Source organism: Esox lucius, chromosome 19 (genome assembly GCF_011004845.1).
Source record: "Esox lucius isolate fEsoLuc1 chromosome 19, fEsoLuc1.pri, whole genome shotgun sequence".
Taxonomy (NCBI): Eukaryota; Metazoa; Chordata; class Actinopteri; order Esociformes; family Esocidae; genus Esox; species Esox lucius.
In genome coordinates, this window is record NC_047587.1 from 19,833,128 (window position 1) to 19,853,680 (window position 20,553).

A 20,553-nucleotide genomic window follows, 5' to 3' on the forward strand; every position below is an offset into this window, starting at 1 on the left:
TTCTAATGTAAATGTTACAGACGCACACACGGACGGGCAAACAATCATCTCAGTGTCCAACCCTGTCCCTAAGAGCATCACTCCAGGGTCATAAGGGGCGTGACAAAAACAGAGGATTATGATAATACATTACAGAGGCCACAACTGTCCCTTGGAAGTTCCCACTGACCCCCCCCCCACACACACACACACACACACACACACACACACACACATATGTGCATGCACACGTAAACATGAATCAGTAAATGGGTATGCAATCTCGCGTGTGTGTGGGTACCCCAAACACAAGCACAGTGTGTCTATAAGACCAAAACCGTGCAGAGCCAGAAACATTAGCATGCTGGAGGAGTAGCTATCACACAGAACTGCAGCACTTCTCATCCTCACACTGCTAACAGGCACCAGCGCACAACGACTGAGAAACAGCCGGAGAGAGGGTAAAAGACAGAGAATGAGAGTTACACAAGGAAATAGAACAAATAGAATGGACAGAAAGAGTGGGATACCTTACTATTGAGTTTGGCTTTCCTGGCTTCTCTTGATTTCCTCTCCTGTCTCACCGCTGCATCTCTTCTGCCCAGAGCAGACCCCATCTCACACATACATACATACACACACTCAGTCACTCACCGACTCACAGACATACACACACTCAGTCACTCACCGACTCACAGACACACACACACTCAGTCACTCACCGACTCACAGACACACACACACACTCAGTCACTCACCGACTCACAGACATACACACACTCAGTCACTCACCAACTCACAGACACACACACACTCAGTCACTCACCGACTCACAGACACACACACACTCAGTCACTCACCGACACACAGACACACACACACACTCAGTCACTCACCGACTCACAGACATACACACTCCGCCATGGATCAGTTACGGTCCCAGCACCAAAACATCCTGCACATGGCCCCATATCCAGAACTCCTCCCTCTCTTCTGCTCCTCTCCACTCCTCTCTTCTCCACTCCTCTCTTCTCTTCTCCTCTCCACTCCTCTCTTCTCCACTCCTCTCCTCTCTTCTCTCCTCTCTGTGGCTTTCCTCCTCTCACACTAACTCATTCACCCGCTCGCATTTGTACAGCGAAGCACACTCGCACATATATAAATTCATACATACACATGCTCTCTCTCTCACACACACACACATGCGCACGCTCACTAATGCGCATGCACAGACCCACACAGAAATCCAGGGGAGATTTTGCAGGATGTCGACGGAGACAAAGAGATGGAGGGAAAACTGAGTGGGGAGAAAGAGAGTGAAAGAGGAAAATGAGGAAAGAGATTGTGGTAGGGGAAAGGGAGGAGATAGTGAAAAAAGATGGATAGATGAGTGAGGGAGGGGTAACTGTATGGCTGTAGCACAAGTAGTAGCAGTAGTAATAGTAGTAGTTGTAGCAGCAGTAGTAGTACTGGTAGCAGTAGAAATAGTAGTGGTACTAGTTCCAGTAATCATAGTAGTATTAGCAGTAGCATCAGCAAAGTATCTGTACCCATAATAGCAGTAGTGGAAACTAGTAGTATTAGTGTTAGCAGCAGTAGTAGAACTAGTAGTATTAGTGGTAGCAGCAGTAGTAGAATTAGTAGTATTAGTGGTAATTACATTAGTTGAACTAGTAGTATTAGTGGTAGCAACAGTAGTAGAACTAGTAGTATTAGTGGGAGCAACAGTAGTAGAATTAATAGTATTAGTGGGAGCAACAGTAGTAGAACTAGTATGATTAGTGGTACCAACAGTAGTAGAACTAGTAGTATCAGTGGTAGCAACAGTAGTAGAATTATTAGTATTAGTATTAGCAACAGTAGTTGAACTAGTAGTATTAGTGGTAGCAACAGTAGTAGAACTAGTAGTATTAGTGGGAGCAACAGTAGTAGAATTATTAGTATTAGTGGTAGCAGCAGTAGTAGAACAAGTAGTATTAGTGGGAGCAACAGTAGTAGAATGAATAGTATTAGTGGTAGCAACAGTAATTTAATTAATAGTATTGGTGGTAGCAACAGTAGTAGAATTAATAGTATTAGTGGGAGCAACAGTAATTTAATTAGTGGTATTAGTGGTAGCAACAGTAGTGGAATTAATAGTATTAGTGGTTGCAACAGTAGTAGAATTAATAGTATTAGTGGTTGCAACAGTAGTAGAATTAATAGTATTAGTGGTAGCAAAGGTAGTAGAATTAATAGTATTAGTGGTAGCAACAGTAGTAGAACTAGTAGTATTAGTGGTAGCAACAGTAGTAGAACTAGTAGTATTAGTGGGAGCAACAGAAGTAGAAACAGTAGTATTAGTGGTGGCAGCAGTAGTAGAACTAGTAGTATTAGTGGTAGCAACAGTAGTAGAATGAATAGTATTAGTGGTAGCAACAGTAGTAGAATGAATAGTATTAGTGGTAGCAGCAGTAGTAGAACTAATAGTATTAGTGGTTGCAACAGTAGTAGAACTAGTAGTATTAGTGGTAGCAACAGTAGTAGAAACAGTAGTATTAGTGGTAGCAACAATAGTAGAATGAATAGTATTAGTGGTAGCAACAGTAATTGAATTAGTAGTATTAGTGGTAGCAACAGTAGTTGAACTAGTAGTATTAGTGGTAGCAACAGCAGTAGAAACAGTAGTATTAGTGGTAGCAACAGTAGTAGAACTTGTAGTATTAGTGGTAGCAGCAGTAGTAGAACTAGTAGTATTAGTGGTAGCAGCAGTAGTAGAACTAATAGTATTAGTGGTAGCAGCAGTAGTAGAACTAATAGTATTAGTGGTAGCAGCAGTAGTAGAACTAGTGGTATTAATGGTAGCAGCAGTAGTAGAACTAGTAGTATTAGTGGTAGCAGCAATATTAGAACTAATAGTATTAGTGTTAGCAGCAGTAGTAGAACTAGTAGTATTAGTGGTAGCAGCAGTGTTAGAATTAGTAGTATTAGTGGTAATTACATTAGTTGAACTAGTAGTATTAGTGGTAGCAACAGTAGTAGAACTAGTAGTATTAGTGGGAGCAACAGTAGTAGAATTAATAGTATTAGTGGGAGCAACAGTAGTTGAACTAGTAGTATTAGTGGTAGCAGCAGTAGTAGAACTAGTAGTATTAGTGGTTGCAACAGTAGTAGAACTAGTAGCATTAGTGGTAGCAGCAGTAGTAGAACTAGTGGTATTAATGGTAGCAACAGTAGTAGAACTAGTAGTATTAGTGGTAGCAGCAATATTAAAACTAGTAGTATTAGTGGTAGCAGAAGTAGTAGTCATCATAGTATTATTAGTAGTAGTATTACAAGCAGTAATGATAATTTTGCTAGGGCCATAGCAGTATGTCATTCATTTGTATCCCTAACATATCTTAAGCAAAATGGCCAAATATAGCTAAGATAACTGAACAGGCACCATAGGCCTGCACAGTATGATTGTGAAAAAGATGAAAAAAGAATGTGAAGTGTCTCTCCATGCCTCTGTGCTGCAGCCTGTATCGGTGAGTTGCACTACAGACGCTGCATGAATGAGAAACAGGGACTCCTACTGCAGCATGTCTACCTGGACAGAGTGTGTTGCTCTCTCCGTTTTTCTAACAGATTAGCCATAAGGGGAGCTTTTCTCAAACGGATTCCCCACAGGTGATATCCTCACACGCTCTGTCATACATCAGTCTCTGTGTATGTGTGTGCCTTTGCATGTGTGTGTGTGTGTGTCATTCCGCTTCATCTCTAGTATAAACTAATCACACCAACATATTTCAACACAAATACTGCCATAAAAAGAGGGCCTCACAATACAATCAACTCACAGAGGCTGTTTCTCTGGATAATACTGATGACACCTACAATAGCCTCTCATAATAAGGTATATAATACAGGCACTGGCTGCAATGACAAGTCCCTTTATCAGGGCGCTGCAGAGTGGGCTTAGGAAGAGAAACACACAGCCCTGCTGTAAGCAGGGCAGAGGTAGGTTAGTGAGGTCTTGTTCTAGTATGTTGTAGGCAGGGCAGAGGTAGGTTAGTGAGGTCTTGTTCTAGTATGTTGTAGGCAGGGCAGAGGTAGGTTAGTGAGGTCTTGTTCTAGTATGTTGTAGGCAGGGCAGAGGTAGGTTAGTGAGGTCTTGTTCTAGTATGTTGTAGGGAAGGCAGAGGTAGGTTAGTGAGGTCTTGTTCTAGTATGTTGTAGGCAGGGCAGAGGTAGGTTAGTGAGGTCTTGTTCTAGTATGTTGTAGGCAGGGCAGAGGTAGGTTAGTGAGATCTTGTTCTAGTATGTTGTAGGGAAGGCAGAGGTAGGTTAGTGAGGTCTTGTTCTAGTATGTTGTAGGGAAGGCAGAGGTAGGTTAGTGAGGTCTTGTTCTAGTATGTTGTAGGGAAGGCAGAGGTAGGTTGTGTGTAACCACATCAGTGACCACATTGCCAACTAGTGCGTTAATAAGTGCCACCCCTTTCGCTCTATTCCCTCTTTGTCTCTCTTAACTGCCCTGGGGTGGGGTAATGTGTGTGTGTGTGTGTGTGTGTGTGTGTGTGAGACAGTGTGTGAGTTTTTGACTTAACTACATATTGTTGACAAAAACATACCCTAACTGAGGTTTAATCAGGAAAACACAACTAATGGGGAATGTATTCAGCATTGAAATTAAATTATTTTGGCTTGGGTTAGGTTAAGGGTAAAAGATACTTTTGGGGTTCGGTTAGAATTAGGGTTAAGGTTAGACAAATGGGTTAAGGTTTGGTTCCGGAGTTCAGATAAGGTCACTTCGTGACAACTGCTGATGTAAAAAGGTCTTTATAAATACATTTGATACATTTGATAAGGGCAATGAACACCGGTGTCCCCATTTAGATAACTAACCTGTGTGTCTATGGAATGGGAAGGTTTATGATTCTATGGAAAGTGAGCATGGGGGTGTCAGGGGTATATGTGTGTGTGAGCATGTACTGCGTGAGTGTGTAATTGTACACACTACACACTTGTCTATATAGTATATAGGGGCCTGACCAACATGCTCTGTCTTGGTCCAGTCATCTCCACCTATCCTCACCACAGCGGCTCTGTGCTCCTTCCTTCAGTCCTAGAGTTACAGAAGGGGGATAACACCTCTTTCCCACAGCCCACTCTGACCAAAACATTTGACATGGAGAGGGTTAGCAGGATACTAACAAGGCATATAAGATGTAAGGACATGAGTGAGTTAGTGAGTAGAATCGGGAGTTTGTATGTAAGGCCTCCCATAATCCAGACAGCTGTCACCTGGTGGATGAGAACTGGGGGGAGATAATATGTGATATAATTATGGACAGAGACATCTCTGTCAGGCCTGCATCATATTACATTAGTGAATCATGTACAGTAATACTGTTAAGCTGCTACTGCAGGCGTAATGTCAGGTGATCGTCAGCTACTACCCAGCCAGCCAGATGGGGTTGATTCTTTGGAAGGAATTCTAAATTCGATATGATTGATTTAAATATAGAAACAAATATGATATGATTGATCACCATATAGAAACAAATACAATGTGATAAAAATATATAAATAAATACTATATGATTGATTCACAATATAAAACAAATACAATATGATTAAAATGTATAAACAATAACAAAATGATTGATTCACATATAAAAAAAAATACAATAACTAAAATATATAAATAAAGACAATATGATTGATTAGCATATTAAGCCAAATACGTTAAGACTGATAAGGATATTAAAACAAAGACAATATGATTAACATAAAAATATGATTGAATAACATACAAACAAAGAAGCAGACATTTTTCTATATTACTCATTTGACTCATCCTATACAAACTGGGGAGAATGGAAGTACTGCAAATAACCAGTCAGTGCAAATAACACATAGTGGCTTATTGTTGTCCTGCTAGAAGAAAAAACTAAATGATACTGCTGTTGACCATGACAGACCAAGCAAAAATCCAAATGAGAGCCATTTTTGCAATTTGGCAAATTTTCCATGAGGTACACAGTGGTTCCCAACCATTTTCAGTTACTGTACCACCAACAGAATATTGTTCTCATCTGTGTACCCCCAAAGTACCCCCACACATTCATTTTAGTAGTAAGCGCGTGGTGGCAGGAGTCTTCTCAAGTACCCCTGTTGATTGGACAAGAACCTCCAGGGATCCTAGTACCACTGGTTGGGAGCCACTGATATACAGTATATTTAACATGGACATTTTATTAAGCTTTTTTAAGCTCCCCTAGGTTAACGTAATTCCTTTCCCATAAAAAAGTTAAAGTTTAGGTTCGACATCTGAAGACTTACACAAGTTGCTAAGACATGAGAGATGTGTGTCAGCTGTTTAGGGTTTACAGTAGTCTGACATTTAAATCTCCAGTCAACTGTGTCAAACTTTAGATGTACATGCCCACAAACAATGGCCTATTCATGCTTTCTATTTGCTATCCTTTTAAAAAGCTATATTATTGCATTCTAAATGCATCCAACATTGAGCCATGGAGAAATATAGTAAGTGATTTAATTCTATGGATAACCTGTGTTGAATCATTTGGCTAGTTCGATTTCCATGTTACTGTACAATAGGCCAGGTGTTGTCTTTAGGACCAATGGAATTGGTTGAAAATAGCAAACCCTGCAAAACAAGCAAATCAAATTAATTTACCTGTTAGGTTACCTGTTAGGTTCTGAAGTGCTATAATAACACACAATTTAACAATTTATACATTTTATGAAATGGAAATATATTTATTTGATTATGAAATATATATTTATAGATTATGATAATTTGCTGTTTAAAATCACAGAGGTGTTCACCCAAGGCATATGTGTGGATAAGAGTGCATCTGGAGTGATTTGACTGGAGCAAAAGGCGTGTTGCAGTGGCAGGTCAAGGCTGCAGTGGCAGGTCAATGTTGCAGTGGCAGGTCAATGTTGCAGTGGCAGCTCAATGGTGCAGTGGCAGCTCAATGGTGCAGTGGCAGCTCAATGTTGCAGTGGCAGCTCAATGTTGCAGTGGCAGGTCAATGTTGCAGTGGCAGGTCAATGGTGCAGTGGCAGGTCAATGGTGCAGTGACAGGTCAATGGTGCAATGTTGTGAGTACTGGGAATGCGCAACTCAATCGCTGGCTGAAAACAGAGTTCTGCCAGTCACAGGAGGTAGAGTTTGTAGATTACTGGCTCTCTTTTTTGGGACACTCCCAGAAATAGGGCCAGGCCTGATCTGCTGAAGAGCGACGGACTCCATCCTAGCTGGAGTGGTGCTCTTCTTTTATCTAGGAACATTGACAGGAGTATCACTCCTATAGCCTCACCATGAGATAAGTTGCAGAACAGGCCGCAGGCTGTTAGCCAGCCTGCTAGCATAGTGGAGTCTGTCAATAGCTTAGGCAGAGTAGTTAGTACAGTTTTAACTATTGCCACTGTGACTCGTTCCAGGCTGAGAAAAGTTAAACAAGGTAGTGCTAACAATAGCAACCTTATTGTATCCTTTTTTTAATTCATCTCGGTCACAAATAAAAATGACTGTATCACCTTCCATCTCAAAATGGGACTCGTAATTGTTAGATCCCTTGCTCCAAATGCAGTTGCAGTAAAGGAATTAATCTCTGATCATAAACTAGATGTAATTGGCTTGTGTGAAACATGGCTAAAGCCTGATGAATTCCCTGCCCTCTCCTCCTGGCTATACTAGTGATCATATCCCCCATGCATCCCGAAAATGAGGGGGTGTTGCTAATATATATGACAGTAAATATAAATTTACTCTCAAACACATCACTGGTTTTCATTCGTTTCCTCATGAAAGTTAACCAGGCTTATAAATCGTTTTACATAGCTACCATTTACAGGCCCCCCCGGGCCATACAAAATGTTCCTCAATGAGTTTCCAGAATTATTGTCTAACTGTGTAGTCATGGCAGATAGTAAGTTTTGGCGATTTCAGTATTCATATGGAAAGGTACAATGACCCTCTTCAAAAAGCCTTTGAAGCCATAATTGACTCAATGGGTTTTATACAACATGTCTGAGGTCCAAAACACTGTCACAATCATACCTTAGATTTAGTCCTGTTACGTGAAATAGATATTGTAGATCTAATAATTTCCCCCCAAACTCCTGAAATATCGGATGACTGTCTTATTACATTTACTGTTAAAACAAGAAATCCACTTGCACCGCAAACAATGAGTTTCAAAAGCCGTACTATAAATTCTCGGACTACAAATAGATTTCTTGATATGCTTACAAGCTCGCTCATCAACAACAGATTAAATAAATCCGCAAACGATAAAATCAAGGATCTAAACTCAACACTGCAAAATACTTTAGATACGGTTGCACTACTAAAAACTAAAGAAATACACAACCAGAAGCTTGCTCCCTGGTACACAGAAAAATACTAGAGCACTCAAGCAATCCTCCAGAAAATTGGAGCGAAAGTGCCGCTCCACCAAGTTGGAAGTATTCAGATTAGCCTGGATAGAAAGTACACTACAATACCGAAAAGCACTCACATCTGCTCAATCTTCTTATTTCTCCAACCTGATTGAGGTGAACAAAAACAATCCAAAATATATCTTTGATACAGTTGCAAAGTTAACAAAAAGTAAACCCTCAACAAGTGAAGTGGGTCTTCGCTTTAGCTGTAATGAATACATGAACTACTTCACCACCACTAATCACCATTAGAAAACAAATAACTGACTCCTGATTAAATAGTTATAGTCCCAAATGTCAGTTTTCCTGAGAATGTCTTGAACCTCCCTGACCAGGTGTCAATGGGGACACTTGGATTTTTTTTATCCTGTTTCGCTCAACACATTCACTAAATTATTAATGAGTTCTAAACCCACAAATTGACAGCTAGACCCTTAAGGACCTATTTCCTGTGCTAGGTCAGCCAATGTTGAACATAATAAATTGCTCCCTTTCCTCCGGATTTGTACCAAACTCACTAAAAATAGCGGAAATTAAGCCTTTTCAAAAATAAATCTAATCTGGATCCGGACATTATATCGAACCTCACGTTCCTCTCAAAAAACATATAAAAATGTGTTTCCCAAAAAATGAATGCCTTCCTGAAGACAAATAACATTTGTGAAATGCGCCAGTCCGTTTTCAGACCCCATTATAGTTTTGAGACTGCACTCGTGTGAAGGTAACAAATTAACTTCTAATGGCCTCAGACAAAGGTTCCGCATCTGTCTTGTTGCTTCTTGATCTTAGTGCTGCTTTTGACACTATTGATCACCCCCTTCTCTTAGAGAGACTGGAAACCCATACCCATAAGACATGTTCTAGCCTGGTTTAAATCTTATTTATCTGAAAGATATCAGTTTATATGTGTGGATGGCATATCCTCTGACAAATCAAAGGTATGTTTTGGTGTTCCTCAAGGCTTGGTTCTGGGCCCATTATTGTTCTCACTATATATGTTGCCTCTGGGCTTTATAAATACATTTGATTGATTGATTAAGATTCTACAAGAGTATACACAAGAAAGCAATCTCCAATAACCTAAAGCGTAGAAAATGTCCCCCCACAAGTCCCCTCTATATAAACCCAAGAAAGAAAGGAAAAGGGAGACAGAGGGACAGTCCACTTGATGGACAAATACATAAACAGTGGGAGGATAGCGTGCATAGAAGCATGGCATATGAATTTGTTTGGTCTGTTAAGGCTGACCTGTATGTGTGTGTGTGTATGCCACGTATGTGTGCCTGTGTTTGAGAGGGAGAAATCTAGCTAGTTTAGACCACTCTACACTTTCTTGCTCCCCAGGATAGTCAGTCAATACAGGTAATACCTCACCCAGCAGGTCACTGACACAAGGGGATTAGTTTGACTGAGACTACTCAGTTGGGACTGCTGTCAGAATCGGATATGTAACGGCTGGCCACGGCCTCTGCCTTGCCGGTCGTTCCGTTTCTACGTTCTGTATGTTTCAGTTCTGGTCTATCTGTTTCTATGTTCTGTTTAGCTTCCCTTAGTTTATTGGATTCACCTGTGTTTGCCTCACCTGTGTCTTGTTAGCTCATCAATGTGTATTTATGTCAGTTTTTTACTCCCAGTCATTCATTATTCAGTGTCAAACGTATGCTCATTCCTTGTCCCACTTGCATGGAGCCATTTTGTTGGTTCAAATAAATATCCTTTTCCGTTATCCTGCATTTGCTTCCTGACCAGCCTATACACCGTGACATTCCAGTGTGGAACCTATACACCGTGACATTCCAGTGTGGAACCTATACACCGTGACAGTCCAGTGTGGAACCTATACACCGTGACAGTCCAGTGTGGAATCTATACACCGTGACAGTCCAGTGTGGAACCTATACACCGTGACAGTCCAGTGTGGAACCTATTCACCGTGACAGTCCAGTGTGGAACCTATTCACCGTGACAGTCCAGTGTGGAACCTATACACCGTGACAGTCCAGTGTGGAACCTATTCACCGTGACAGTCCAGTGTGGAACCTATTCACCGTGACAGTCCAGTGTGGAACCTATACATCGTTAAAGTCCAGTGTGAAACAATTTAGTTCAACATTATTTCTCCTGAGGTTTTACCTGTGGGTTATTCTTTTTATTCCTAACAACTCTTCTAGCAGTTTTGGCTGAAAACTTTCTTTGTCTACGTGATCATGGCTTGGTATCAAGAGATCCCTGAATTTTCCACTTCTTAATAAGTGATTGAACAGTACTGACTGTCATTTGCAAGGCTTTTGATATCTTTTGATATCCTTTTCCATCTTTATAAAGTTCCATTACCTTGTTACGCAGGTCTTTTGACAGTTCTTTTCTGCTCCCCATGGCTCAGTATCTAGCCTGCTCAGTGCATCCATGTGAGAGCTAAAAAACCCATTGACTATTTATACACAAACACTAATTGCAATTTAAAAAAGGCATAGGTGTGGGAAATTCACCTTTAATTGCTATTTTCACCTGTGTGTATCACCTTGTGTGTCAGTAACAAGGCCAAACATTCAAGGGTATGTAAACTTTTGATCAGGCCCATTTGGGTGATTTCTGTTATCATGATGATTTAAAAAGAAGCCAAACCACTATGTAATAATAAATGGCTTCATATGATCACTATCCTTAAATAAAATACTGTTTTTTTTGCATGATCAGTCATATTTTCACAATTTCTGCCCGGTTATGCAAACTAATGAGCACAACTGTTTTTGTTTATAAGAGACTGAAAAAATGTCATGTCATTACCATTATTATATTGAGTTATTTCCAGTCATTGGCAGGGGAGATCTGCAGCTTAAAGTAAACAGGTGACCAAATATCACTAAAATAAATTGTAGAATGATATCTACAGTAGGTGCAACAACATAACTTACACGCATCTTATGTAAGTCAGACATAAAAAGTTCACACTCCTTGTGACAAAATGTGGACACATTCACAGCTGTTGTTGTTGTAATTCAGAGAGAGAGTGTTGCACCATTCTGGATGATCTAGTGTGTGAATGTTTGTTACATTTTAAGATACAAGTATTTCCTATAAACCATATAAAAAAAGTGTGACAAGATACATTTTCCCAAATTATTGGGGGCCACTGGGTACATTTCAGGTGTTGTGACCAGAAACATGAGATTATTTGCAAATTTTTTAGTGTGCTAACATCTAAGTCTAAACTTCTTTTAGCCAACATTTATTTAAGTTCACATCTGACAATGAGAAGAAATTGCAAAACATCTTTAAGCTTGACACACCTTTCTCAAAAACCACAAAACACACTCTCTGGTCAATGCACCTCCTGAATTTGCCAAACTATGTACCGCATGTGTCTCTGTGTATTTACTGTAATTGTATATTTATTGTTTTTCACTTGTATGTAGTTTTTGAGCTTATTTTTACATTATCTATCTGGTTCTGAGTGATGTCTTGACTGCCTTTGGCTATGTCGTCATAAACATGAGAATTGGTTCCAACAGACTCATCTGTAAATGTACATTTTCCCCATGATATATGACCTTCATTTTAAATGACATTTTAGTAATTTAGCAGACACTTATCCAGAGCGTCTAACAGCTACTGGTGTTCAAACCAGGTCTAACTCCCATGGGACTTTGAAAAGGCTAGACATTTTTATGTGTATTTGTGTAAGTTTTTGAATCCAGAGTGAGATTTTTAAATCTTTGTTGTGTTAAGTGTGAACCGTTTTTTTGATCAGACGTTTCTAAAAAAGAAAACAAATTATATTGTTCCAAGTTCCATGCATGTGGTGTGAAAGAATGTGCTATTTCGTACAACATAATTATGTAATTGTAATGTGCTCCTTGTTTTTGTGCTATGTCTATTTGTTTGAAATGTGAGAAAATATTTTTTTTTGAAAATGATCAGTAATCTACAGCAGCATTCTAGAAATATATTGTGGCCTAAATAGTTGAATAACATTAACATATAAATATAATGTTCTATTCACTTTAGCAACGAAACAAATATTTGGCCAGAACTCTGACCTGGAAGACAAATCCACTCCCTGATTATGTTGTTTACCTGGTAAAAGAAATTGTGCTTTTTCTGGTGAAAATTTAGTTGTTTCAGTGCTAGTGTGAGATGTATGTAGTTGCTTCTCAATGCTGATATGTTCAGACTATCCTCACTCTAAACAGTAATAGTCAGTGTGACCTAGTCAGTCTATTCCCACTCTACATAGTAATAATCAGTGTGATATGGTCAGTCTATACTCACTCTATACAGTAATAATCAGTGTGACATAGTCAGTCTATCCTTACTATACACAGTAATAATCAGTGTGACATAGTCAGTCTATCCCCACTCTACACAGTAATAATCAGTGTGACATAGTCAGGCTATCCTCACTACACAGTAAGAACCTATTGTACTCATGCAACTCACCAAGTTTGGTTGAAATATCTGTTTGCTTTTAGGAGTAATGAGCCTTACAAATGTCTTTTTGGTATAGCGCCCCCATACAAAAAGTGCAACCTGTGAAAAATCCAAAATGGCGGAAAATCTAGTTAGACGCAAATTAAAACGGCCTCTAGGAAGGTTTTTCAGCACGTGATCATGCATCATATGACATTGGTTTTATATCTCTAGGCCACATCCTCAGTAATAAGCATTTGAAATTTGCGAATTTGACCCAATGGTGGCGCTAGAAGCATTGACCTATGGACACCAAAATTCGTTTTTGTGAGTTTGGCAGAGCCCTCTATGGATCTGCCAAGTTTAAAAAGAAATTTGCCAGTAGAAGTTGGTAAACTTGCAAAAAGGGCAGAAGATAATAATAATAATAATAATAATAATAATAATAATAATAATAAAACTAACAATTACAATATGCAAGTGTATTTACAAGACCTAATAAATATGCAAGCGTATGACATAAATTGTACAGTTGCCAACTCCTACCTAAAATAGGATCGATGCAAGCAAAGAAGACAAGCATGCCACCAATTGAATTACCTGGTAATGTAAATTGTTTTACTTCACATTAACCACAGGATAACATTAAACAAGGCATAAGTGTTAACTTACAAGATACTACTAACATGAACAAAGCATTGTTCGAAGCAAGATCAGAAAAAGACAGATGTGACATGAACCATGAGATCCCTGAATAGGCCCAAACCCTAGGGGCTGCAGCACTTTGAGCCTTCACCAGCCCATACAGAGAAGAACATAATAGGACAACAGACCCATTAATGACATTGAGAAATTTATTTTAAAAAAATCACTGTCCAATCAGATCAAATCAAATTTATTTATAAAGCCCTTTTTACATCAGCAGTCACCACTAAGTGGTTTTACAGATACTCAACCTGAAACTCCAAAGAGCAAGGAACAACAGGATGTGATCTTAAAATCACTTTTGCTTCACAGAGGTGACAGTATGAGGGATGGCATAGAATTCACAGAACACAAATAGATTCTATGTACCATTTAATGGATCATCTAAATACAGTATGTTTGTCCTTTCCTAATCCATCTTGCATATTTCAGAATTTGGGGATTATTATTATGATCTAATATCAATTTTCTTGACATATTGTCCTTCAATCCAGCAACAAGATCAACCCGCATAAATGAATTCAGACTCAACACATTCTAAATCAGAATCAATATTTATGTAGATTTATTTTCTGAACTTTAAAAAAAATATATTTCTGGATTCATAATGATATGGTCTAAAATTCCTCGTGTACACATGCACCTTTGGGTTCAAAGACCTCTGCAGTTTCATTAAAACTTTGCCCATTTTCAACCTGTTAATCAGAAATTATTTGGAGATAATTTGCATTGGGAAGAGAATTTAATGAGCATAAAATTTTAATTGGTGAGCAAAATGGATCTACGTAAATAGAAAATGGAAAAAAAATGTAAATAAAATGGACGACGCCCTTTCGCTCTTTTCCATTGGTGAAAACTGAAGCCGCCAGTGTCCCGATACGGCGCTGACATCTTGGACTTGCGTCTGCCCAGATAGCGATCTTGGGACCAGTTCTGCGCAGTAGTTATGCGCAGTTGCGAGCAGGAAGTAAAGCCGTAAAGCCGCAAAATCAACGGCCCCACCCCTGTGCCCCGCCCTCACTCTCCCTCGCAGAATGTGCATACCGTAATCAATCGCAAGTCCAAGTACAGTAAAACCTTTGCTTGTTAAACCTAGACGATATGTTATAGCCTAACTTACATCATGTTTAACCTTAATTTAGAATAGGCCTAATACAAAAATAATTGGTAACTTCTAGCTAACGATCACCTGCTAGCTATTAACATGGCTATTAACGAGGCTTGTTGTCTTTTAGCTAACGTTAGCTAGCCCATTACATTTATTTACTAATTAAATAGCTTATAAATTTAACTTACCAAAAAAAATTCAAAGATCGATTGGAAATGCCAGATCGGTTAGCACAATGTACTGCAGAACAACCCATTATGTCCGTGTGAAATTATATCAATTATAGAAATTTAGAGATTAAATGTAAAGTTCCAATCTCCTCAGTCCTCCGAAGATTCAGTGGCTCCTCGGCTCAGATAGCTGTCAATCACAGCTGTGAATCACGATGTCACACCACCGTTTTTAGAAAAACCAACCTATTTTAAAAACAAACTCTTGAATTTATATTAGCGTGATACAAACTACAGTAAATGACAGAAACCAGCTTCGGAAAAAAGATATTTGAAGGGTAATTTAATTGTTTAGTTGGTCTCGCATCCCATTGAATAACATGGGGAGGGCGGGGTTTATGACCTATACTGGGACCACACACCAGGGGGCGATCGAGACGTTTTGGCTTCACTTTTCAGGGCTTGTGCGGCACGCTTGGTATGTACATGCAGTGATCGCGCTTTAAAAATCACAGAAATTAAAAAAGGAGGGGTACTTATGTGGTGACTTATGTACCTATCAAAATAGTGATTTAACAGATAATAGAATTTCAACATCTGTTAAATCACACATTTAAATGGTGGGACATTTTTATGCATACCAGGAATGACACTGCACTGAACAATTCAAAACTCATTACATACAGTAGGCCTACGAACCATGCCAACATTTGTGGCCAAAATATAGCTGGCCTGACAGCTGAACAACACCTGGCAATCAGCAAAGCCTCATCTGGCAGGGAAACAGCCTCACTGACTGCCTTTCAAAATGTGATTTTGGATTTAACATTCAATGCAAACTAAATCTTCCCTCAATAACAACCATTCTGACTTGAGTTTTCACTGTGAAAGACAAACATTGACATATATGTGCAGTAAATTCACAAGATGTGTTTATATAATTTAGCCTTTAATATATAATTATTTTCTATAATGAAAAGCAATATAGAAGATGACTAAATTATTATTATTTTACTAACCCTAAGCTCTAAGTGTCACACGCTAAAATAAATATGAACAAATGTCTATTAATGTTTTATCCTAAGAATGTAAGAATCATAGACTTCTGTATATTTACACAATCACTCTCCAAAGCTAATGAGCAAAAGCAGATTAACAACAATAATAACAACAATCAGATTTATTTGTTTTGGAAAGATAGTTTTTTTCTCTACATTAACTTATTAAGCTCTAACCATTTCTTAATGTGCTCCACCTTATAATGTTCTTTACCATACCATATAATTTCAATAGTCAATTGTTCCATTTATATTTTACCTCACATACAGTGAGGGAAAAAATATTTGATCCCCTGCTGATTTTGTACGTTTGCCCACTGACAATGAAATCAGTCTATCATTTTAATGGTAGGTTTATTTGAACAGTGAGAGACAGAATAACAACAACAAAATTCAGAAAAATGCATGTCAAAAATTTTATAAATTGAGGGTTAGCCGTCTGAAGTTTGCGAATTACCCTCTGGATGATCCAGAGGAGGAATGGGAGAAGGTCATGTGGTCTGATGAGACAAAAATAGAGCTTTTTGGTCTAAACTCCACTCGCCGTGTTTGGAGGAAGATGAAGGATGAGTACAACCCCAAGAATACCATCCCAACCGGGAAGCATGGAGGTGGAAACATCATTCTTTGGGGATGCTTTTCTGCAAAGGGGACAGGACGACTGCACCATATTGAGGGGAGGATGGATGGGGCCATGTATCGCGAGATCTTGGCCAACAACCTCCTTCCCTCAGTAAGAGCATTGAAGATGGGTCGTGGCTGGGTCTTCCAGCATGACAACGACCCGAAATACACAGCCAGGGCAACTAAGGAGTGGCTCCGTAAGAAGCATCTCAAGGTCCTGGAGTGGCCTAGCCAGTCTCCAGACCTGAACCCAATAGAAAATCTTTGGAGGGAGCTGAAAGTCTATTGCCCAGCGACAGCTGTGATGGCAATTCAGCTCCCCCACTTCCACCTTCCTTTCCCAATTTGAACAATGGAACTCAGGTCTTTAATCAGTAAGAATACACTGTAAAAGACATTTCCCCGACACAGCCCCGAAACCTGAAGGATCTGGATAAGGTCTGTATGGAGGAGTGGGCCAAAATCCCTGCTGGAGTGTGTGCAAACCTGGTCAAGAACTACAGGAAACGTATGATCTCTGTAATTGCAAACAAAGGTTTCTGTACCAAATATTAAGTTCTGCTTTTCTGATGCATCAAATACTTATGTCATGCAATAAAATGCAAATTAATTACATAAAAATCATACAATGTAAATTTCTCGATTTTTGTTTTAGATTCCGTCACTCACAGTTGAAGAGTACCTATGATAAAAGGTACAGACCTTTACATGCTTTGTAAGTGGGAAAACCTGCAAAATCGTCAATGTATCAAATACTTGTTTTCCCCACTATAACAGATGTTTTGTTATTCTGAACTGGACAGACATTTGGGATATATACAGCTCAGGAAAAAATTAAGAATTAGAATATCATCAAAAAGTTGATTTCTTTCAGTAATTCCATTCAAAAAGTGAAACTTGTATAATGCATACATTCATTCCACACAGACGGATATATTTCAAGTGTTTTTTCTTTTAATTTTGATGATTATAACTGACAACTAATGAAATCCCAAATTCAGTATCTCAGAAAATTTGAATATTGTGAAAAGGTTCAATATTGAAGACACCTGGTGCCACACACTAATCAGCTAATTAACTCAAAACACTTGCAAAGGCCTTTAAATGGTCTCTCAGTCTAGTTCTGTAGGCTACACAATCATGGGGAAGACTGCTGACTTGACAGCTGTCCAAAAGACGACCATTGACACCTTGCACAAGGAGGGCAAGACACAAAAGGTCATTGCTAAAGAGGCTGGCTGTTCACAGAGCTCTGTGTCCAAGCACATTAATAGAGAGGCGAAGGGAAGGAAAATATGTGGTAGGAAAAAGTGTACACGCAATAGGGATAACCGCACCCTGGAGAGGATTGTGAAACAAAACCCATTCAAAAATGGACTGCAGCTGGAGTCAGTGCTTCAAAAACCACCACGCACAGACGTATGCAAGACATGGGTTTCAGCTGTCACATTCCTTGTGTCAAACCATTCTTGAACAAGACAGAAGCGTCTTGCCTGGGCTAAAGACTAAAAGGACTGGACTGCCGTTGAGTGGTCCAAAGTTATGTTCTCTGAAGTTTTAGAGCACTTCATGCTTCCTGTTGCTGACCAACTTTATGGAGATGTAGATTTCATTTTCCGACAGGACTTGGCACCAGCACACAGTGCCAAAGCTACCAGTACCTGGTTTAAGGACCATGGTATCCCTGTTCTTAATTGGCCAGCAAACTCGCCTGACCTTTACCCTACAGAAAATCTATGGGGTATTGTGAAGAGGAAGATGCGATACGCCAGACCCAACAATGCAGAAGAGCTGAAGGCCACTATCAGAGCAACCTGGGCTCTCATAACACCTGAGCAGTGCCATAGACTGATTGACTCCATGCCATTCAGTTGGCCAATATTTAAAAAAAAAAAAATTGTATTGGTCTTAAGTAATATTACAATTTTCTGAGATACTGAATTTGGGATTTTCATTAGTTGTCAGTTATAATCATCAAAATTAGAAGAAAAAACACTTGAAATATATCAGTCTGTGTGGAATAAATGTATATATTATACAAGTTTCACTTTTTGAATGGAATTACTAAAATAAATAAACTTTTTGATGATATTCTAATTATATGACCAGCACATGTATATACACACAGTGGATATAAAAAGTCGACACACCCCTGTTAAAATGCAAGGGTGTTGTGATGGAAAAGAATGAGACAAAGATAAATCATGTCAGAGCCCTTACCCGGACCTGAATCCAATTGAACATCTGAAGAAGGCTGTGCACAGGAGATTTGGAGCACAAATAAATATGTGTATGTATGAAAACAACCCTGTTTAAAAAAAGTTGGAAATCTGCATAAAATGCTAAGAAAAACAGAATGCAATGATGTGCAATAATTTATCCTTATATTTAATTGAATACACAAACAAAATATGAAATGTTAAAACTGAGAAAATGTATTACTTTTGGAAAAATACATGCCCATTTTGAATTTGATGGCAGCAAAATGATTAAAAAAATTGGGACAGTGTTGCATCATCTCTTATTTTAACAATACTCTATATGCATTTGGGAACTGAGAAGACCAATCGCTGTAGTTTTGAAAGTGAAATGTATTCCCATTCTTGCTTGATATAGGATTGCAGCTTCTCAACTGTTCGGGGTCTCCTTGGTCTTATTTTTGTTTCATAATGCGGCAAATGTTATCAATAGGTGACAGGTCTGGACTGCAGGCAGGCCAGTTTAGCACCCAGACTCTTTTACTACAGAGCCATGCTGTTGTGTTATGCTGAGAATGTGGTTTGGCATTGCCTTGCTGAAATAAGCAAGGCCTTCCCTGAAAAAGACGTTTTCTGGATGGCAGCATATGTTGCTCCAAAAGCTGTATATATTGTTCAGCATCAATGGTGCCTTCCCAGATGTGCGTCACCCATGCCATGTGCACTAATGCACCCCCATACCATCACTGGTGCTGGCTTTTGAACTGTGCGCTGATAACAAGCTGGATGGTCCCACTTGTCTTTAGTCCGGAGGACATGGCGCCCATGATTCACAAAAAATTATTTCAAATATTGATTCATCAGACCACAGGACAGTTTACCACTTCACCTCAATCTTATATGAACTTGGGGCCAGAGAAGGTGGCAGTGATTCTGGATCTTGTTTATATCCGGTTTCTTCTTTGTATGGTAGAGTTGTAACTTACATTTGTGGATGCAGCAACGTACTGTGTTCACAGACAATGGTTTTCCCAAGTGTTCCTGAACCCTTGCAGTGATGTCCACTACAGAATCATGTCTGTTTTTAATGCAGTGCTGCCTGAGGGCTCAAAGGTCACGGCTATCCAATACTGGTTTTCGGCATTGTCCCTGGCATACAGAGATTTCTCTGGATTCTCTGAATCTTTTAATGATATTATGTACCGTAGATAATGAGAACCCCAAAATTATTTTACGCTGAGAGACATTATTCTTAAATTGTTGCACTATTTGCCCGCGCAGTCTTTCACAGAGTGGTGAACCCCTCCCTATCCTCACTTCTGACAGATCCATCCCCTCTGGAATTATATTTTAATACCCTATCATCTTACTGAACTATTTCCAATTGACCTATTAAGTTATGTGATATTCCACCAGGTTTAGTTTTTAAGCATTACACAACCTTTCCAGTCTTTTGTTGAAACGTGTTCCTGGCATCAAATTCAAAGTGGGCATACAATTTTACAAGACACATTAAAATGTCTCAGTTTCAACATTTGATATGTTGTCTTTTTACTATTTTCTATTTATTATAGGGTTTAAAGATTTGCACATTATTGCATTCTGCAATGACTTTCTGTTTGTGTGTGATAATATCACATACTTAATGCTGGAGTAGCCCTAAACAATTATTGTTACTGTTATTTACACTAAACTTTCAACTAATTTCAGATTTAATAATGATGATCAATGAAAAGAAAGAGATCAAAAAACAAGAAGAAGAATGAGCAAATGCTTGGTCTCACATATGTGTTGCTGCGGCCCTTGCTGCGGCCCTATTAATGAACATATATTTTCCGGACGTTATAAAAAATTTAGAAAAT

At 39.0% G+C, this 20,553-nt stretch overlaps 1 protein-coding gene across 8 annotated transcripts in view; it reads right to left on the minus strand.

Moving 5' to 3' along the window:
• Positions 1 to 20,553, minus strand: part of shank3a (SH3 and multiple ankyrin repeat domains 3a) — a 307,884-nt gene that overhangs the window by 186,850 nt on the left and 100,481 nt on the right. Inside the window, exon 1 of one of the 8 annotated variants that reach the window (XM_020040544.3) lies at positions 515 to 658. The exons of 6 other annotated variants lie outside the window; for them this stretch is intronic. Coding sequence is in view for 1 of the 2 variants with exons in the window: in XM_020040540.3 (XP_019896099.3) it covers positions 510 to 605 (96 nt within the window). In the remaining variant the exon portion in view is untranslated. Of the gene's footprint in view, positions 1 to 509; positions 659 to 20,553 lie in introns of those variants that run through there. One more of the 8 variants, XM_020040540.3, reaches the window with a different exon arrangement.